Below are 21,808 nucleotides of genomic sequence, written 5' to 3' on the forward strand. Positions count from 1 at the left end.
TCCATTATCTAAGGCCCCTCAAAGATAGTTTCTAATGCTTGGTATTTTTCCTTTGCATAAATCATACTCTACTGTTTAACTGCTTGTCTCATAATTTTTTATTGAAATCCAAACATTTTAGATAATACAGAGCACATATGGATACCAATATCACCTCATCCCCAGGGTTACCCGTTGTTTGTTTGATCATTCGTTTATTTGTTTAGTGATGTGACTGAGCTAACTCTGTTGTCTGTTTCCCTCTCATTGTTTATCTCTGATGTTCCTGCTTAGACTTTTTTCCTTGTTTTTATCTTTTATCTTTGTTTCCTAGAGACTGCCTCTGAGTCAGCAAAAGCCAGTTACCGCTCAAAGTTTGTGCTTAAGTCCCCATAAGTGGTTAGATGTTCACCCTTTACTGTTGGTTGTGTACTTGACTTAAAGGCTACTTTCCCAGTTCAGGGATTTTATGATTTTGCCCCACATTCACCCATGGAATAGTGTCTTGGAATTTCTCTTTCTCATTACTCCTGAGAAGATCCAACCTTTGGCATGAAGTCTTCCAGACTGCCCAGAATAGATTTAATAATTATTTTTAAACCTGCCTTCCTCGGAGTTGCCTGGTCAAAGTAGCTTTTTCTCTTTTCTTAAGGTTTTATTTATTTATTTCAGAGAGAGAGAGAGAGAGAGAGAGAGAGAGATCACGAGCAGGGGGGAAGGGTAGAGGGAGAAGCAGACTGCCCCACTGAGCAGGGAGCCCGATGCGGGACTTGATCCCAGGACCCCGGGATCATGACCTGAGCTGAAGGCAGACGCTTAACCAACTGAGCCACCCAGGCGCCCTCAGAGTAGCTTTTTATTCAGCAGTGTTTATTCAGGGAATGCCTCCAAGTGTGTCCCCTGCCTCATTCTCATTTTCCTAAATGGGGCCAGTGTAGAATATATGCAGTTTTACAGACCCTTAGGGATGAGTGTGATCCCAGGACAGCTCTTTTCATCTGTCTCTTTCTCTGATTCTCTCTGTTAGACCTCTGGCTGCTCTATCATTTCAACGAGCATTTTCTTACCTGGAGGACCATATAAGAACAGGCTCCAGATGGGATTTCACCCACAGGCTGTAATTTGCTGACTCCGAATCTAGTTCATTAATTGAATTATCTGTGGTATCAGCTCTGAGTTTCATTCTTTCATTCTTTCCAGTATTATATTTTCAGCCTCTCATTTTCATTTCATTTTAGCCAGCTTGTTTTTAACTTCTGCCTTTATCTTACTGGGGCCTCTCCTTATGGCTCTCTGGGTCTGTTTTTTGAAGACCATGTTTTCTTTCAAAACTACACAAAGTTCAAAAGACTGATGTAATGAACACTTACATACCTAACACCTAGATTCTATAATTGTTAACATCTTGCCATATTTGGTTTATCTAATTATCTGTTTGTAGGGGGAAGGGCAGGAATGGTCTAGATCATTTTAAAGTAAGTTGTAGAAATCACGGGTGCCTGGGTGGCTCCCTGTCGTTGGGCATCTGCCTTCGGCTCAGGTCATGATCCCAGGGTCCTGGGATCGAGTCCCGCATCAGGCCCCCTGCTCAGCGGGAAGCCTGCTTCTCCCTCTCCCACTCCCCCTGCTTGTGTACCCTCTCTCGCTGTATCTCTCTCTGTCAAATAAATAAATCTTAAAAAAAAAAAGTTGTAGAAATCAGCATATATCATCCCTTAATACTTCAACATGCATTTTCCAAGAATTAGGATATTCTTCTACGTAACTGCAATACCACTCTCACATTGTTAGTACTAAGTCTTCATTAAATTGTTCCCACAAAGATGTCTTTTCTTTTTTCAAACCAGGACCCAAACATGTTTCCCACAATGCATTTCATTATTAAATTTCATTAGTTTCTTTTATTGTAAAACAGTAACATCCACATTTTGTCTGGTGACTTTTTAAAGAGACCAAGCTAGTTGCTTTGTAGAAAAATCCCACATTCTGAATTTCACTGTTTTTTTTTTTTTTCTTGTAGTATTTTTAACTTGTTCTTTAGCCCTTACATCTCCTCTGTACTGGAAGTTATGTCTGAAGCTTAATTAGATTCAGCTTCAACATGTTCTGGCAAGAAGACTTCATGGCTGGTGCTGTATTCTTCTTGCTCTGTTTGTAGAGTACCAAAATGAAAAAAAAATTCAAATGTCCAGCATCAGTAGAACGGATAAAATAGAGTATATTCATATCATGGAATTCTGCACAATCCTAAAAAATAAAGTAACTACAGCCACACAAAACAATGTTGATAAATCTCACAATCAATATGTTAAGTGGAAACAGAGCAGGAAAGAATACACACTGTAGGATTATATTTATATGAAGTTCAAAATAGATTAAATGTTTAACGATGAAACTTAGGTGATAAACCAGAAAGAAGCAAGAATGATACAACCAGTAAATAACAGGGTAGTGGTTGTTTCTAGAAAAGTGGGAAGGTGTAGTAACGGGCAGGGTATATGAGAGATGACTTTGGGTTGCCTACAGTGCTCTGTTTCTCCGCCTGAGTTATAGTTTTATGGGCTAATTTCATTGAGTTCTACACTTACGTTTTGTGTCTTGTTTTATATGTGTTACTTCACACACAAAAAGAGGTTAAACAACATTGCATTCTAAAGCACTCTTTATACAAAGAGGTGAAGCTCTTGGAGTTACTACAATGGCTGTTTTTGGCTATGTTAGTAGGTGCACATTCAGGACAGTCCACATAGACAGATGCTGTGTGGTAAATCATCTACAGTGAAAGATGCTGTGTGGTAAACTGAACAAACTTGGTGAGAAAGAAAAAAGTTCAGCTGTACAAAGATATGCGAGATACTGATCTTTTTCACCTATAAATGTGTTTTGCAGAAAACAAGTGTTCATAGTCGGTTGGGGGTTATTTATAATCCTACTTCAAAAATAAATGAAGAGAACACAGCTATTTCTAGAGGAGTTTTGGCAGCTTTTCTTACACAGAAAAACAGCTTTTTGAGAAACTTTCTCAGGAAACTGGCAACGGAAGAAACTGCTACGGCTATTTACTCCGGAGAAAAAATTAAAACATTTCTTACTGAGGTCAGTAGCTATTTGTTTGGAATAGTAAGTATCTGTTGCATATTTAAGAAGTATAAGCCAGTGTTACCATGTTCCTGAAAAACATCAATAAATAAGTATAATCAACTGGGCATAATAAACATTCCTTCATACGGGAAAAGATAAATATTAAACAATATGACTTTGCCTCAAGGCTTTTAGCAAACCAGATGTTACTACTACCACTTTGTGATCCTTGAAGTTGATGGCATTCTGGTTAGCACATGTACTTAAATGAAAAATGGGAGTTAAAGGATTGTGTAAATAATAGGTATTTCCTTGAAGGGATCCAGTATGAGGGAAATTCTAAAGATGGAAGATGATCCTCAAGAAGGAAGATTCATTAATCCTTTCAAAAATATTTTCTGATTGTCTTCCCGACGGTGGAGATACACTTGTGAACAAGGCAGATATATTGAGTCCCTGCTTTTGTGAAGCTTACATGATAGTAGGAAAGACAGACAAACTGAATGGTACTAGAACAATATAAAGAAAGAAGAGGGTAGATAGTTTGAGGGATGCTCTTTAGCTGGAGTGGTCAGGGAAGGCATCTCTAAAGAGTTTACATTTAAGCAGACGTCTGAAATGAGAAATCAAGCCATGGAAAATCTGCGAGAAGAATGTACCAGATTCAGGAACACAGTAAGTCTAAAGGACTGCTATAGCGATCAGCTTTCCAGGTTTGAGGTATAGGCAGAAGATCATTATGAGCAAAATAGAGACAGTGATGTGGAGAGTACAAGGAGATGAGGTCAGGAACGGAACCCAGTTATCTCAAACACCTATCAGCCATGGTAAGGAACTGAAGTCTTTCCTGAGTATAATGGGAAACCATTGAGGAATCTTGAAGAAGTGAGTAATCTTTAAAAAGATGACTCTGGATGCCATGTGAAGATTTGGTAGCAGGCAGACAAGAGTGGAAATAAGATGAACAGTTAGAATGCTATTGCAATAGTCCAGGCAAGAAATAATGGTGTCTTGGACTAGGTACTGGTGGTAGAGATAGTGAGGCAGTTGGCGCATAGTATTTGTTACAACTCTAGTCAACAGGATTAGCTGATCAATTGTATGTGACATAAAATGTAATATCCTTAAATTTTAGCTTGAGTGGCTTGAGTTGATGGTGGTGTCTTTTTTTTGAGATGGGGAAGTCTAGATGAAGAGAAGATTTGGACACATAAGGGATCAAGAGTTAAGTCTGTACATGTTGGAGATTCCTGTTGGACATTCAAGTGGAGATGTTGGGTTGACAATTGAGTTAATGAGTGTAGAAATCAATTCAGGGTTGTTGGGGTATTTTTAGAGTCAGACACTTTGAGAGTTACCAGTATTCTATATAATTTAAAGCCAAGAAACTGGATCAGATACCTCAGGAGTGAGTTGGGCGAGAGAAGAGAGGCTGAAACCAGAGCCCTGGAACATTCCAACATATAGAAGTATGCAAGAAAAGGATGATCCAGTAAAGGAGACAGATGGAGCAGCCAATGAGTTAGGAAGATAACCAGGAGTGTATGGTATCCTGAAAGTCAGTTGGAGAAAATATTTCAAGGAGGGAATGATCAACTATGCCAGACGTTCCTGAAATTAGTCTTCATAATTGACCATTTACTTGTTAAGGTGGTCATTGATGAGAATTGTTTCAGTGGAATAGTAGCTATAAAAGTAAACTAGATTGAAAAGAGAATGGGAAACCAGGAAATAGAGATAGTGAGTATAGGTAGCTCTTTTAAGAAACTTTAATTTTACCACAAACAGAAATACTTTGTATCTAGAACGAGACTTGAGGTCAAGAATTTCTAAACTGGGGAAATGTCACTGTTTTGTATGCTAATGGACACAGTCCATCCAAACAATGAGAAAGGATGATACAGAGAGGGGAGCAGAGTTAGGAGCAAAGTTCTTGAGTAGAGAAGAGGTGCCAGGATTGAATGGACAAGTGTTAACTGTTGGTCTTAAGAAAAGGAACTGTTCATCTGTTTTAACCAGAAGGAAGGCAGAATGGGTGGGCATGGTTGCAGAAGGGTAGATTTATTTGGTGGTAGCAGGATGAAGTACTTCTAATTATATTCATTTTCAAAAGAAATTCCGGTCATTGCCAATTATTAGAGTAAGAGTAGGTATTATTAGAGGTTTGAGGAAAGAGGAGAAAATGCCACATATTTTTTATTATTCTGAGAGTGAGCAAATGAATTAAATATATTAGCATGGGAAGGTTTCTGAGGACCCACTTGATGTTAGTGACCCAAATTGAAAGTGAGATCAGTATTAGTTGCATGTTTTTCTCTAGCTGTATTAACAGTTTGGTTCTAGTTGCAGGGGAAGCAGAGTTGTGTTTAAACAGAGTTGGGGAATTGCCAGGTGAATGTGAATTCAGGGAAGCATTCAAGGGAGCGAAGCATGGAAGGTTTTTGTTGTGGTAAGGGACTTTGTGGTGTAACTCATAGAGGAGGAAAACTATGGGAGGTACGATGGACAGTAAATAAGTGGTAGGGGCGGAGGATTGAAAGGATTGAGGAATGGTTGGTCTGGTGACACTAGGTTGCATGAGCTGGAAATTCAGGAGCTTGTGGTCAGAGACGGGATGACTGAGATGGAGATTTTGGAAGTAAGCAGGATCTAAGGCTGCACTGTCCACTGCTGTATCCACTAGCTAAATGTGGTTCTTTAAAACTTAAAATTAAGTTAAAATTTAAATTCTGGCACGTGTGGTGATGAGCACTGGGTGTTATACTCAACTAATGAATCGTTGAGCACTACATCAAAAACTAATGATGGACTACATGCTGGCTAATTGAACATAATAATAAATTTTTTAGAATTAATTAAATAAATAAATAATTAAAATTCTGTGCCCCAGTCGTACTAGCCACGTGTTAAGTGCTCATTGAACATCCATGGCTGTGGCTGCCATATTGGACAGTGCAGTGGAACATTCCTACCATCGTGGGAACACCCAAGAACCTGTTAGAAGTTCAAAATTTAGGGCGCCTGGGTGGCTCAGTTGGTTAAGCGACTGCCTTCGGCTCAGGTCATGATCCTCGAGTCCCACATCGGGCTCCCTGCTCAGCAGGGAGTCTGCTTCTCCCTCTGACCCTCCTCCCTCTCCTGCTCTCTGTCTCTCATTCTCTCTCTCTCAAATAAATAAATAAAATCTTTAAAAAAAAAAAAGTTCAAAATTTAAGGCCTCACCCTGGATCTTCCGAAGTAGGAACTACATTTTAACAAGGCACATTAAAGTTTGATAAGTACTGATAGGGAGAAATGTGTCTTAGTGTGAAGATGTGAAGAACCTATTCGTGGTTTATTTTCTGTGAATGTTCATATATTTTTTTTTACTTTAACCAAGGGTTACTTGTGTATTTCAGAAATAAAATGCATTATTACTAAATTGGTTTTGTGAGATTGGTAGAATGAGGTGAGAGAGGGTATTTCTATTTTAGACAGTTGTTTTTACCGAGTGTACCAAATGGGGGTACTGAGTTCAGAATTTAATAAACATTTGTTCCATTTCTTTAATGTTAAATTTTATTTACGTTGATGTCCCCTAGCATATTACTAATCAATAATCCACCTGAAATTTTCAAAGAATGAATGACATATGATATCTACTTGTAACAAGATGTACAGATACCGTAATTGACTTGGAAGAAATATTCTTTTTTTAGTGTTGCAAAAGAAAATAATACTTTTAAAAATCAAGATTTAGAATAATTTCAAATTTTGCATTAATATATTAAAGCAGGCTTTAAGAAAATGATTTAATATATTTTCTCTCACTAATTACATCCTTCTTAATCTATGCTTTAGGGGATGGATAAGAATGCTTTTGAGAAAAAATATAACACTGTTGGAGTGAATATTTTCCAAACTCATCAGCTGTTCTGTCAAGATGTACTTAAGTTGCGTCCTGGAGAGAGAGGTATTGTCAGCAATGGGAAAGTAAGTAGAAAAAGCGGTTGCTCACTCTTCTTTGGACCTATATGGGGGGTCTCGGGTTTGTTTCTGTCCCAACACCCCTGCTGCAGCACTTGCAGAGGACGGGGCTCCTACGCTGGACGCACCACACAGGTCTCAGCATGAATGGAAGGGCACACTCCCGCATCCCCCAGGGACGGCATCGTTGAATGTGGTGGGTGAGAATGTCTCCTGGGGGTCGCTTTTGTTTTGCTCTAATACAAGTGCTAGAACGAACAACTTAGTATCCACTAAAACACTGAGACTGAGAACCACTGTTGCAGTGGGGGCAGAAAGTACCCTGTGACACTTTTTTCTTCTTATAGCTTTTCTCTACAATTGATTGTTAACTTCCAAAAGTATTGAATTGTTATTTTTGAGGTATAAAGTAACAGTTATTAATGTAATCATTAAAATCTATAAGAAAAGTCACTCTTACTCCTACCCTCCTAATAAAATTTATTATTAATAGTTTATTGTTTTACCTTCTAACCCTTTTTTCTACTCTACATAGCCATGTCTGGTTTGTAAAAATACATAATTGTAATCCTATTATATATATATATATGTATGTATAATTTATATCACTTTTTTCTCTTGGTACATCAGAAACATTTTTCTTGTTAATTAGAGAATCTTTATAGAACTACAGAATTCATGACAAGATCTACTTATTTTTTGAGTATGAGAATCTGGTTTTATTTCTCAGGAATGATTTAAGTCTTAAAAAATTGAATCTGGTGCTTAGATTTATTAAGATATCAACTAATGCAATGTGTTTGACATATCTTTGCTTGAACTACCAAATTATGTGTACCTAAATTGTCTTCCAAGCTATAATACACTCTTAACGTTTTCTTTGTTTTCTACATTTTTTTAAGATTTAGAGAGAGTGCATTCATGAGCAGAGGGGTGGGAGGGGAAGAGGGAGAGGGAGAAGCAGGGACCCCGCTTAGCAAGGAGCCCAACAACGTGGGGCTCAATCCCAGAACCCTGGATCACAACCTGAGCCGAAGGCAGACACTTAACTGACTGAGCTACCCAGGCGCCCATTTTCTACATTTCACTAATGTTTTATTACCATATCATTTTCCCTTAAAATTATGCTATTCTTTCTTACTTGAATCTATAAACACTAGGAATTGGAGAATAGTGAGGGACTCATATTTGCAAGACTTCCCAGATCAAATATATCTGCTTCAGTGTAGCAATTTTCAAGCTAATTGCATTAGCTCCTAAAGGTTCATCTTTGTACAGTGCTGTTTTACAAATCAGTGAGGACAGTTGTCTTATATTATTACAGTAATACAAAGTATTTGTGAATTTGATAGTGAGGTATTTGGAAGCCCAGAAATTGCATTGCTTTTTCTTTTTAACAGTTGCTTTGGGAAGAAATGTAGCTTTTTAAGAACAGTTTTATAGTATGTGGCTATCTTTGGCTCTGTCTGGCATTTTAAGGGATAAAGAGTAAAAAATTACACCTGATGTATCTAAGTACCTTGCCTTTTGGTAATACATTATGAAAAAGCTCCCCTATGTTTTCTTTGTCATTGTTTAATGTAATTCATAAGTTGTTGTCAATATTAGTGATAACAAATGTTATAGTTATGTTTATTTTTCCTAGAATAAAGGTTTCTCTTCATTTTCCTTGAAATTTACAAAAGTAATCAGATCCTAAGGGCACCTGGGTGGCTCCATCAGTTAAGCCTCCAACTCCTGATTTCGGCTCAGGTCATAATCTCAGGGTCATGAGATTGAGCCCCATGTCAGGCTCCACGCTCAGCACGGGGTCTGCTTGAGTTCTCCCTCTCTCTCTCTAAATAAAATCTTGAAAAAAAAAAAATTCAGATCCTAATTTTGCACCAGCTGTGAACCAAACATTCTTCTAGGTTCTGAGAGTATAGTCGTGAACAAACATGTTTTCATGAAGTTTATATTTTGGTGGGCAGCAACAGAGAACAAGTAGCATCCTTATTGATAAGGTGTCATTTGGAGAGAACCAGAGGAGGTGAGGGAGCACGCCATGTGGAATATCTGGAAGAAGAATGTTCTAGATAGAGGGAACAGTAAGGACAAAGGTCCCAAGGTGAGATGATTGCTGTATGTTCTAGGAATAGCAGGTACAAAGAGAGTGGTCTGAAGAGAAGCTCCGAGAAGTAGCTGCCTACCAGATGATGTAGGGTTTTATAGACCGTTTAAGAACTCCTGCTTTATGCTAAATGAGTCATGAAGCACATAGTTCTGAACAGAGGACTGACATGATCTGACTTATGTTTTATTTGGATCTCTAGTGGCTGTTATGTTGAGAATAAACTGTAGGGGATCAGGAAGCCAGTTGGGAGCTATTTCAGTAGTCCAGGGGAGAGATGCTGGTGGCTTGGACCAGAATGGCTCTCGTGGAGGTAGTTAGGAGTGGCTGTGGGATATATTTTGGAGGAAGAGTGAACAGGAATTGCTGACAGACTTGACGTGGGATGTGAGAGAACTGTGTAACTGGCAGAGTGGAGTTGCCCTGTATTAAGGTGAGGAAGTCTGCAGACAGAGTCGGGTTGTTGAGGAGGAGTGGAAAGGGAAAGAGAGTTCATTCTGTACGTAGGAAGAGTTCAGTGGTCAGGTCTGGACCTCCACTGAAGCTTGTTGGGTTGGCAATTGAACGTATGAGTTGAATTTAGGGGAGAGGTTGGGGCTGGAGATGGATATTAAGTCAAATTATGTTGACTTTTGTGTTCATAGAAAAATTATAATTTTATTATTTTTTATTTATGGAACTGTGATTCAAATTGAAAAGTATATCTGAAAAGAAGTACTGTGGTTTATGAGCTGTCATTTAATACTTAGCTTATTACTCTGTCTCAGAGTAATGCTTAAAAAGCACAATAATCACAGCAATTGTAGCAGATAGTTACAACTCTGAACCAGATAGTTCAGTGCTTGAAATCTGACATTTTAGAATGAGCCTTCATTCTGAACCTGTCCAAATGTTTGTTAGAACTGGAACAGACTCAACGTCAAATTGTTTAATGTAATGATTAAAACTGGGGGGCAGCAATCATCTATACTTTTTTACTATATGCTCAAGAATTAAAAAATTATATATTTTTAGTATTAAATAAAGTGCTAAATAACTGTTACTATAATTACAATAAATTTACTGTTATTAACTTACATGTTTACAAATTGGTGAAAGACGAAGGGTAGCAGAGGGTAGAGAAACAAGCAAGGCCTTTTTCTTAGCCAAACAAGTCTGGATTCAAATTCCATTTGCACCATTAATTATATGACCTCTATGAGACTTGGTTTGGAAATGTCATTTGGACAGAGGGAATGATGATATCTATTTTACAGAGTCGTCAGAGATTAAATATATTAAACCTAAAGCACATAAAACAGCCACAGACAGTAAATTTTCAATAAATATCAATTCCTGTTTTCTCTTTTAAATATTTGAAGGCTGTCATAAGAAGTAGTGGATACATTTGTAGTCTCGATTTGCATTACACTTGATGAGAGAATAGAATCAAGGCCAGTTGCTGAGACCCCCATGAGTGTAGAGAGATTTTTAGCTCAGTATATGGATGAACACTCTGAGTTTTCTGAAATATTAATGAGCTGTCAAAGGAGGTAATGCATTTCTATTACAACAGTTATTCTGTATAACTGAAAAATCACATTTCCCAAGTGTTGTAAAGAAGATGGATAGGTTGGATAGGCACAGGTTTAATTGTGTTTTTACAGGATTTTCAAGTTCAATGTTCCTTTTTCCCAACTTGGACATTATGTGAATTTTATACTATTTAAGTTACCTTATTCCACAAATACTGTGTTCAACTTTAAGTAGAATTAAGACACAAAAGAATCAAGTTTCTCCCAGCTGTTTCACACGGTACTTACATAGGTGAAATATAACCACTTCTCTGGCGGATTTTGATCAGTGAAGATAGCCAATCTAATTAACCCCTTAAAATAATTTGAGATTGTATTTCCTTTTTCTTAGTTATTAACAAAAGTGCTACAATCAGTAGAGGTGTATAGATAAAATTCAGCTCTTTTTCAAGCCTCTGCTAGTCATAGTCCATAAAATACAACATTGAAAGTGCTTTCAAAGTTATCTTAAAAGGAGTACCAAATCTTAAGGCAATGAAATGTTTATATGTGTACTTTTAGTTTTATAGTGCCCATTTTTTGGCATTTTTAAGAGCCCGTGTTTTATGCTTAAAGTGAAACATGGTATTTGTCTAGCTGGAATGCTGACATCCCAGCTCATATCATCTGTGATATGAGCAAATGAGAAGAGATTCAAGAACTTTATCAATTTTTAGAAAATATTAATTGCATAAGCAGATGAAAGGCAAGTGAGAAAGTCTGCTATAACCATTTATTCTGGTCTTTTTACCAAGAAAAAAAAAATACTCTGGACAATATACTTTCTAGTTGTTGGTCATTAAGTGTAGTTGTTTAGTGCATAAGACTATGTCAGGCTCACCTTCTACATAGGGCTTGTGTTCATAATATGATGATGACTCTACGTACTAGTTCCCTCAGGGCGTGCTAATGGTAGTCGAGTTGGTGGTCATTGTGATGGAGTAGCCATCTGTCGAAATTAGGTATGTGGCAGTTTGACACCTTGCCCCTCCAGAGTTACTGGTTTAAAGCTGACCTGCATGACCTTGCTGGGCTCCAAACCATTATACAGTATCAGTTCGATGAAGATGGGTTGGTGCGTTTAAGCAATTATGTGATTTGTCTCTTGTTTTTTGCTCTTTTATGCCTTGCTTATGTACTCATTTGTATCAACATAGTGTAGACCACAATTTATAGGTGAATAGAAAAGCAAATTGAAAATAAAAGATTTATAAAATACAGACACTTGCTTTCATAATTTACCTTAGGATGGAAAGCCTTTGGTTTTTGGAAGCATTATGTTTCAAAGTAAAACTTCCAAATGGAAATAATTTACTCCTTTTTTATTTTGTCAGTTTGATTTTGGTGTTTATGCAGATGTTATTTGTAATATCAAAGTGAGAAACATTTTTCTCTTCTTTGTTTCCCAGTAGATTTATTAAATGGTGGGACTGATAGCCACCATCTGTTTAATCTGTAATCGGTTTTTGCTTAAATATCTGATGAGAAAATATTTGTCCCAAACTGGTATCCTCTAGAAGGTATACAATAATAAAACTATTTTCATTTTAAGTTCTTAGGACCTTTAGATGAAAATTTCTATACAGAAGATTTTTACTTCTTGGAAAAAATAACATTTACTAATCTAGTAGAGAAAATTAAAGGCATTGTTGAAAATATGGAAATCAGCTCAAAGAAGTAAGTATTTAAAATCGTAAGAGTAATTCATTTTGGGGGGGTGCTATTTTGCATCTTATTTTTTCTTTTTAAGATTAGAAAATGTTTCAAATATGTACATAAGATATAATAAGAGATATGTGGAGAATATTTAAGTAATGAAAAGCCTCCATATACTCACCATCACCAAACCATAGATGTTAAGTCCTCTTTGTTTCTTACCCACCCAGCCAGTCTCCATCCTCCCTGAGTGGTAACCATTTTCCTAAGTGTTGTGTGCATGATTCCATATTTGTGTTTATGCTTTTGCTTCTTATGTGAATATCCATGATCAGTGTTGATGTGTTGAATGCCTGACTTTTATAGACAAATGCTATTTACTGTAGGCTCCTTTGCAACTTCTGCTGGAGCTTTATCTACGTTCATGTATGTAGAGCTAGTTTCTTCATTTTAGTTCCTTTTTAGTGTTTCATTTAATGATTATACTGTAGTTCATTTATAAAGTCCAATACTGAGATACAGTTAACTTGGCTTTAGTTTTTTACTGTTACAGAAATGCTATAATGAACCAGCTTTAAATGTTTCCTTGTGCGGGGTGCCTGGGTGGCTCAGTCAGTTAAGTGGCTGCCTTCAGCTCAGGTCATGATCCCAGTGTCCTGGGATCGAGCCCCGCATCGGGCTCCAGCCCTGCATCGGGCTCCTTGCTCAGCAGAGAGCCTGCTTCTCCCTCTCCCTCTGCCTGCCGCTCCCGCTGCTTGTGCTCTCTCTCTCACTATCTCTGTCTCTCTCTGTGTCAAATAAATAAATAAGTAAATCTTTTAAATAAATAAATAAATAAATAAATAAATGTCTCCTTGTGCAATGTGAGTTTCTCTAGAGCACAGGAGTGTTACCGTTGGGTTGTAGGGTATGCATGTCCTCTGCTTTACCAGATACTGTTAAATTCTGTCCTTTAAAATAGTTGTGATAATTAACACTTCCACCAGAAATGTGAAAGTTCTGTTTCCCCAAGTTCTTACCAATACTTGGTGTTATCTGACTTGTTAATTTTTTCTATCTGGTGGATGTGAAATTGTGCCTTTTTTAATTTGCTTTTCTTTGACTTTTAGTAAAGTTGAGTATCTTTTCATACAATTATTCTCATTCATGTTTACTCTTCTGCAAAATACTCATACCTGTCTTTTGCTTAGCTGTCGGGTTATTTTCTTTTTTTAATGATATATAAATATTTTCTGTGATTCTGTATACTAATCTTTGTCAATTATATGTGCCTCACATATTATATTACAGTTTGTGACATGGCTATTTACTTTTTTATTGTAATTTTTTACCAGATACATAGACGTTTTTAATTTCAATATCAAAATATTATCAGGACTTTTCCTTCATAGCTTGTCTGTGGTCTGCGCGCACGTGTGTGTGTGTGTGTGTGTGTGAGATGTATAAGAGTTTTCTCTAGCCTGAGTTCATAAAGATATTCTCCTTTACTTTCCTCTAAAAATTTTACAGTTTTATTTTTTTACTGGTTTGTATCTTTAATTCTTCCTGGATCTTCTGTTCCACGGTGTGCTGTCTCGTGTCAGCCCCACACTCCAGTCACCACAGCTTTATAATAAAGTTTGATGCTGGAGGCAGAGATTCTCTCTTCTGCCTCTTCTTCAAAATTGTGCTGACTGTTCTTGGCTGCTTGTTTTTCTGTATAAATACGATTAGGACCAGCATAACAAGTTCCACAAAAAATGTTCCTGGAACTTTTATGGGAATTTCTTTGAGTTTATAGATTAGTTTAAGGAGAATTGCCATCTTTATATAATATTAAATTACCCATCTATTAAATATAGACATGTATTGTTTGTATATAGCTATATAAATGTATAATACAGTGTATACAATTTAATATATATAAAATAATGTATATAACTGATGATGTGCTATATAATTGTGGTATATAATTTATATATAAACATATATATGAGAATATGTAGGTAGATAGTTACATACACTTACTTGTTGTTCCTTTTGGGTCCTTCAGTGAAGCTTCTATTTATTTCCCATGAGGTCTTACACATGTATTTTTGGATTTATTCCCTTGTACTTTATGCTTTTAGTTCATATTGTAAATGGTGTATTTTAAATTACATTTTCAAATTGTTTAATGCTAAATTACAGGAACAATATTAGGTTCTATATCGATATTCCTTGCTTGACTCTCAATTTTTGTAACATTTTTTCAAATATTAGACACTCCTGTCATTTGTGAATTTTAACAGCTTTGTTCCTTAGCTTCCAGCTTTTAAACATCTCATTTATGTTGGCCTTTCTCTTATCTTAGTTTGCTTAATTTAGTGAAAGATATATCTATTTTACTAGACTTAACTACTTTACTAATTTATTTTTTTACTTTTCATATATGTGGATATAGAACATGGCAACCTCCCAATTGTTTTTGTTTTGTTTTTATCAGTTTCAGTTCTTTGTTATTTCTTTTTAATCCGTTTTCTTTTATAAACTTCTCAGGTTGAATTCATAGCTTATTAATATCACACTTTTTCCTTATATATCCTTAAATTACCAGCTTAAAGCATCTCTCTAAACACTTATTTAGTTGTATCACATAAGTTTTAAAATATAAATATTTCATTATGAATCAGTGCTAATATGTTCAAATTCCTGTTTTGATTTTTTAACATTTATTTTTTAAGATGTTTTAAAATATTTAAAATTGTTGGCTTCATCAAGGCAAAATTCGTGGTCCATTTTATTGTTTTTATCTTCTCTATATAGACTTCTGCCTAGATCTTGTTAGGCACCCAGTAAATATTTATCAAATAAATAAATGAATAAGATGTGCTTTAAATTTTTTAAATGGCACAGTGAGTGATTTCCAGTTTGTTTTGGACTGTGATTAGAGAACATGGTGTATGAACCAGTTATTTAGTATTTATTTCTCTGAATTTTGTGAGACAGGGTTCATTCTTACCATTGTCTCATGCTTGATTTTTTTAAAAGCATATTCTCTAATTATGTGGAAGATTTTATACATGTCTATTATATTGAACATGCTGGTTTTTTTCCAGCCATAGAAATACTGAATACCTTGTTTTATCTGTCAGTTACTAAAAGAAGTTTGTTAAAACACTGCTAGCATTATGGATCTATCATTTAATTCTTATAACTTTGCCAATTTTTGTTTAAATATTTTGAGCTATAGTCATATATACCCTGATTCAGAACTGTTACGTTTCTAGTGAATTGTTCCTTTTATCATTAAATAAATTACTCCTTTCCTAGTATTTATTTTGTCTTAAAGTCTGTGGCATCTTATATTTAAGCCACGTCAATGTTCTTTTGCGTTAATGTTTTTCTGTTACATCTTTTTCTGTTCTTCACTTCAGAGTACCGCTGCTGCATCTTGTAGCATACAGCTAAGCTTTGAGGTGGTTCCTGCCAGAGCTCAAAGTTCTGATTCTTAGTCTCGAATACAGAATTCTGATGCAGATGAAATGGATGTCCTTACTTAATCTGTCATTTAGGAAGTAATTCATCAGCTAGGAAATGATATTACTATAGAAAATTATAAATAAAGTCGTAAAGTAAGGGCTTTTCTATAGTAAGGAGATAATATCCACAGTTATTTTCAGGGCGCCTGGGTGACTCAGTTGGTTAAGTGTCTGCCTTCGGCTCAGGTCATGATCCTGGGGCCCTCGGATCGAGCCCCGCATCGGGCTCCCTGCTCCTCAGGGAGTCTGCTTCTCCCTCTCCCTCTGCCTGCCGCTCCCCCTGCTTGTGCTCTCTCTCTCTGTGTCAAATAAATAAATAAAATCTTTAAAAAAAAAAAAAATCCACAGTTATTTTCAAGTGGAGTAAAACTAAAGAAAGCTTTAAAAAGAAAAAAAAGTTATAATTTTTAAATAATTTAGGTCTAGTATATGTTGGAAAGTATATAATTCAGTAGTTATTGGATTTTGTGACTATATTGTTAACATTTCAGAGCTAATTTTTTTAACCTTATTTGGTAAAAAATACAGTTTTAAGTAGGCTTGAGAAGCTATTTCAGCTACTTTAAAGGTGCATTTCAGAGCAAAACCACCACCCAAACAATAAAAACCAATAACATTAAACTATAAGAACATCCCCTCTAATTGTCTGAAGTTGTCACATGCACACACACAATGCTGAACAAGTCGTGCTGTGGTTGAATAAATTCATAGTTGCTTTAATATGAACATATGCTTAAGATCCGCGGCCTTGTTTTCATGCTTTCCAAGAGTTGGCGAACTAGGAAGGTAGACTCTGGATGCAGAAGGCGGAGTCCCTGGAAACCTCCCCAGGAGCACGTGATACATGCAGTAGCAGAGTGCTTACTTCTTGCTCGGCTCTCAGAGAGGTCCCCGCTCCTCAGACAGGAGGCGCGGAGCATCTCGTGCCCGTTCCCCTCTTCAGTTCTTGGCAAAAAGAGAAAAAACAACCTGGATACCACAATATTCAGAGAATCTACAAAAACGTTGTTTGGGCCCCAAATTTCCCTTTCCTCATTTCTTCTTCTTCTCAGTGCATCTGGTCTCCTTGAAACGTGGGGAGCATGTTTGACCACATTTCCTGCATTGTGCCTCCAATTTCACATATTAGAGAGTATGTAGCTGATAAAATATCTTTGAGGGAGTTTAGGAATAGAGATTATAGAGACTGGTTTCGATTAATTTATTCATTTTATTTATGTTTATTAAGTGGCCATTAAGCAAAGTCCTACATGTCAGAACCTAATAGTCCAGTAAAAAATGATATAGTAGACACAGGTTCTCAACCACTCGGAATTTAAATTTCTTTATAAAATGGAAGTGCTTATTCTTTCTTTTCTTTTTCCTTTTCTTTCCAAAAACTTGTCTTAAAGTTCAGCCAACATTTTCTGCCCCAGTGTATCAATGAACATACAATATATTTCCTCCATCATGGATTTTCAAATTTGGTTATATGTAATCTAGGTATTTGTTTTATGTAGTTTTAATTAGTTTTCAAACTAATTTGTAACCATAGAAGTCTGGACTTCTTAATTATATTAAAAACTCCCCCTTTTTGGATCTTCCTGTCCTTTCTTTCCTGTGTGGGCCCCACTGCTTGGACACATAACCAGCACTCAGCAAATATTGCCTTGAATTGAATGATTCCCCATATGCTTATGGACACTGCTGAGAACACCAATTACAAGTGTTTAAAGATCATATCAATGATAAGGAAAAGCAGGATGGTTTTTAAAGCAACAGTACTCTTTAAACTGACAAATTACCAACAAGTTTGGAAAAAAAGTTATTTACATAAAGCTTGTCTATTGGAGATATTTTAAAATTCAATTTCCTTTTCTCAGGGCATTAATTGTAACATGAAATGTGGACCTTTCTCCTTTGAAAAACTCACACATTGTCTCGTTTATCTAGCATGAGCGACTTTGTTATGAAAGCTGATGCCCTTCTTTCCTCTTTGCCTGAACGTGCATCTCGCCATGATACCACATTTCTTAGAGAGGATCACAGGTAAGAACATAATGTCTGTGTTTTTCCTGTCAGTGCATCCCATACTCAATTATGGCTTCCATTTGTATTTATAATATAGCAAAACTTAAAGTAGAATTAAAAATTGTTAGAGAAGAAATGTATTTGACAAGATTAGGAAAAGAAATTCCAGTTAATTATATATTCTAGTAAATAAAGGATGATGTGTAAGGATCTGAAGCTTCAAGTAAGTTCTATCTAGTATAATTTGTTTTATTATCTTTCTTGTTCAAGATCATTTGGAATTTTTGCAGTATCTTGGGATTATCGTTATATATAAATAATACGTTTATATTCTCAATGTATAAAAGATTCAGTTACTAAAGAATTCTGATTAATAATTCGGGGGCGCCTGGCTGGCTCAGTCGGAAGAGCATGCGACTCTTGATCTCAGGGTTGTGAGTTCAAGTCCCACACTGGGTGTAGAGATTACGTAAATGAATAAAAAATAAAATGTAGACATGTACAATAACGTGTCCAAGATGTGTTCAATGGAGCACTACTCTGAGATGTTGACACATATATTCTGAGAGGAAGACTGTTCTCTGGTCAAGTAAGTTTAGAGAACACTGCATTCTTGGGAAGGGATAGGGAGAGATTTTCAGTATGCATCAATATATTAACAGTTATGAGATGTGATCTACTTAAAGGTGAAAGAAAAGTTCGTTTTTGGTTAATTCAGCAGTTGTGCAACTTATCCATGGAACACTTTTTGGTTAAAAATTATTTCATGAAGATTAGATTTCCGAAGGCAGCCATCAGAGAGATACTGTTTTGGGATAATAAGCTAGTGTGTAATTTCACTATATTACACAGTTTCTCTAAGATAGTCGAAATGAAATTCACCAAGCTTTGTCTACATACATACAATTATCTGTGTCCCCAGAAGAGAACCTTTTCTGTTGTTTTTAATTACAGACCACATAGAATTGGGGAAAAAATAGACATCATATAATTAAACTATGGGCATGTTTTATTATATGATCTTTTTTTTTTTTTAAGATTTTTTATTTATTTATTTAACAGAGAGAGAGACAGCGAGAGAGGGAACACAAGCAGGGGGAGTGGGAGAGGGAGAAGCAGGCTTCCCGCAGAGCAAGGAGCCCGATGCGGGGCTCTATCCCGGGACCCTGGGACCATGACCTGAGCCTAAGGCAGACGCTTAACGACTGAGCCACCCAGGCGCCCCTTATATGATCTTTTTCTAATCACTGCTCCTATAAAACTCAACTGAGACAAACACTTTAGCACAGACTCGGAATGGCTAACACTCCCTCGTAAGTTTGCTGGTTTTATGGCAGGTGCTGTCTTAGGTTGCTCATGCATACCTCCAGCAGTAACACCGGCTTTAGCTGCAGGGCGTCTGTCTTTAGGGAGAGGTCTTTACACACACGCAGGAGTAAACTCGGGGAAGATTACTTTCTAAAGAAAGTAGCACTGTTGGAAAGGAGGTTTTATTGTTTTCAGATAGCTGAGATTCAGTACTTGTATTTTTAAACACATCTCCTGGAATTCTTCTTATAAACATCTTTGACTTCTGCATACCATGCGCTGAAATAATTTAACACAGATTACTCAAAATCGTCACTGTAAACATTAGTCACTAGACTGTTCCATGAAGCTATATTATACTTAGGAATTTTGGTACATTTGGAACTTACTTATGCCTGTGTTAAATGTCTGATACATTTGATCTTTTATAGTTTATTGTCGGTTAGTCTCGACTTTCTCTACCTTTCACATCTGTCAATGCATCTGCTGCTTTTAAGCCTACTGCCTTATTTTCTAGAAATGGAAGGTGGAAGAGTATGATGGGACTTTGTGACAGTGGTCTGCAATTCTCCAATTTTTTCTGTTATTTCTGGGGCATTACTATAAATATTTATAAATGGGCATGTAACATGTATGTATTGGCATGCCTCTCTGTTTATACAATAAATATCCTCACCTAATGCCTGCCTTCTGAAACATGCAGTTAGTAATTTGCCATTTTCTGAGTTCATGGATATAATTTAAGCATTTAGCCTTTTTTTCTATGTGGTTACCCATGTTGATATGTTTATCTAGGTCAGCATTGGTCGTGTGACATAGCATGAGCTTTCTTGTCCAAACACCCAGTTTTTGAATCCCAGTTACCATAGCCCTGTGACCTCTTATTCCTTCAGTTTCTTAATCTATAAAGTATAGTGTTGATTCCTACCCTACAAGGGTTTTATGGGACTCAGACCTACTGCCTTGAATATAATAGATAATTAATGCATTGCAGCTATTATGTGTATTTGTTAGACAAATAATGAAACTTGGAAATAAGAGAAAGAAGATTGGACTTGAAAGTTAAACCATAAAATCAACTCACATTAATCTAGGGGGAGACATGTGAATACCCACCTTAAAAGTAGGATCCAGGCCAGCAAAACTTAATGATAACCTAATTGAAGGTATTAATTTAATGAAGAAAGAATGACTTTGTTGGATTTGATTTGTGTTGGAACCGTAGGAAAAGTAGAGAGGATCACATTAGCAATGCTGGACTGTCCAGTCAGGGCTCAGTCAGAGCCGCAGAGATGCTGCAATTGTGTGCATGTGTGTGAGTATGCGTGCACGCACATGCGTACGCATATGGGGGTGTGTAGATGAGAACTGATTTATTTATACAAGAATTGTTGTAGGGTTTGCCCTTACACAGTTGTGAGAGCTGGTGAAGCAGTCCCTCTAAGGCTGTTGATTCTAGAGCTTGAAGCTCACAGGGCAGGCAGGAAGGAGAGGAGGTTTTAAGGCCAGGATGGCCGGCCTTTCTGCCTGCCATGCCACACCCCAAATTTAACTGTAAGTTTTCCAGTGTGCATGGTTCACAGAGTTCACAAATGAAAATAAATGAGTTGTTCAGGTGAAATGTAACTGTTTTAAGAAGAGGGAGGACACAGAAACTTCTCTGAGAAATCTTCACAGAGGGAATACTATAGGATGAATAGCGTTTTCAACAACATCTTTAAAATAGACAGTTTGACCTGTCTTTATACAAAAACTGATCATTTAATTCAGTAAAACAACTCTGCATGGAATGGATAGGATATTGGCTGAGTAGTAACTTCTCATTGCTATGGCCTGTTTGAAATGTCCTTAGTTTATCTCTAAGACTTGACAGACTGCACATACCTCAAGCTGCCCTTCATGGCTTTCTCTGACTTAAGCTTTTAATAACTATTGACTGTCAGCGTAATTGGCATTATTCTTCCTGGCTAATGGCATGAAGTATAGCAATAGTTTCTTGACAATTGAATACAAATCCATTGCCTTAAAAAGGTGGTGTAGGGGGGAGTTAGCATCTTTTTGTTGATATTGTGTGAGGAAAGAGACCTCCTACTTCCATTCTTATGGAAGTAGATGCATCAGTGTAATACCTACTGATAGGCTCAGGATTCTGCTCAGAAAATTGTCCTGAGTCTATACCAATGCACAGAGAGGTAGATGATAGGCACTCTGGGGTTCTGATACATACCACCTCACAGAATTGGCAGTAGTCTGAGTAAACAGATGCCTACTTTGGCCACCATACCATCTCATAAAGCATACAGAAAATGACCAGTTTTGAATAATGCTACAAGTATGGAAGTAATTTGTGAAATTTTCACCAAGATTACTAACATCATTAACCACTGTAGATAGGCCCTTTAATTTTAAAACATCTGATTTGTAGTCTTTAGCAGTAGTTATCTGGCAGGACCTGTTGTCTGATTCTGTCACTCCTGTTTTAGCAAAATCAAATCATGTCAACTGCATATAAAATAAAATGTCTTTTATTTCTTTCTCAGAGGACCCATATTTGAAGTGACTTTTACATTAGCTTTTATTGCTGAGAAATTAATCCTTTCACTGCAAAAAGTCTAGATATTTATAGTCTTCCTGCACCAAAGAAG

The 21,808-nt window shown here is 36.6% G+C and overlaps 1 protein-coding gene across 5 annotated transcripts in view; it reads left to right on the plus strand.

Moving 5' to 3' along the window:
• The window catches only part of UGGT2 (UDP-glucose glycoprotein glucosyltransferase 2), a 176,900-nt gene that overhangs the window by 108,113 nt on the left and 46,979 nt on the right, over positions 1-21,808 (plus strand). For all 5 annotated transcript variants that reach the window (XM_032402739.1, XM_032402742.1, XM_032402741.1 and 2 more), the window contains 4 exons: positions 2,869-3,075; positions 6,901-7,032; positions 12,242-12,366; positions 17,778-17,873. In XM_032402739.1, coding sequence (XP_032258630.1) covers positions 2,869-3,075; positions 6,901-7,032; positions 12,242-12,366; positions 17,778-17,873 — 560 coding nt within the window. The remainder of the gene's footprint in view (positions 1-2,868; positions 3,076-6,900; positions 7,033-12,241; positions 12,367-17,777; positions 17,874-21,808) is intronic.

This window comes from Phoca vitulina, unplaced genomic scaffold (genome assembly GCF_004348235.1).
Source record: "Phoca vitulina isolate PV1807 unplaced genomic scaffold, GSC_HSeal_1.0 scaffold5, whole genome shotgun sequence".
In the NCBI taxonomy this organism is placed as follows: domain Eukaryota; kingdom Metazoa; phylum Chordata; class Mammalia; order Carnivora; family Phocidae; genus Phoca; species Phoca vitulina.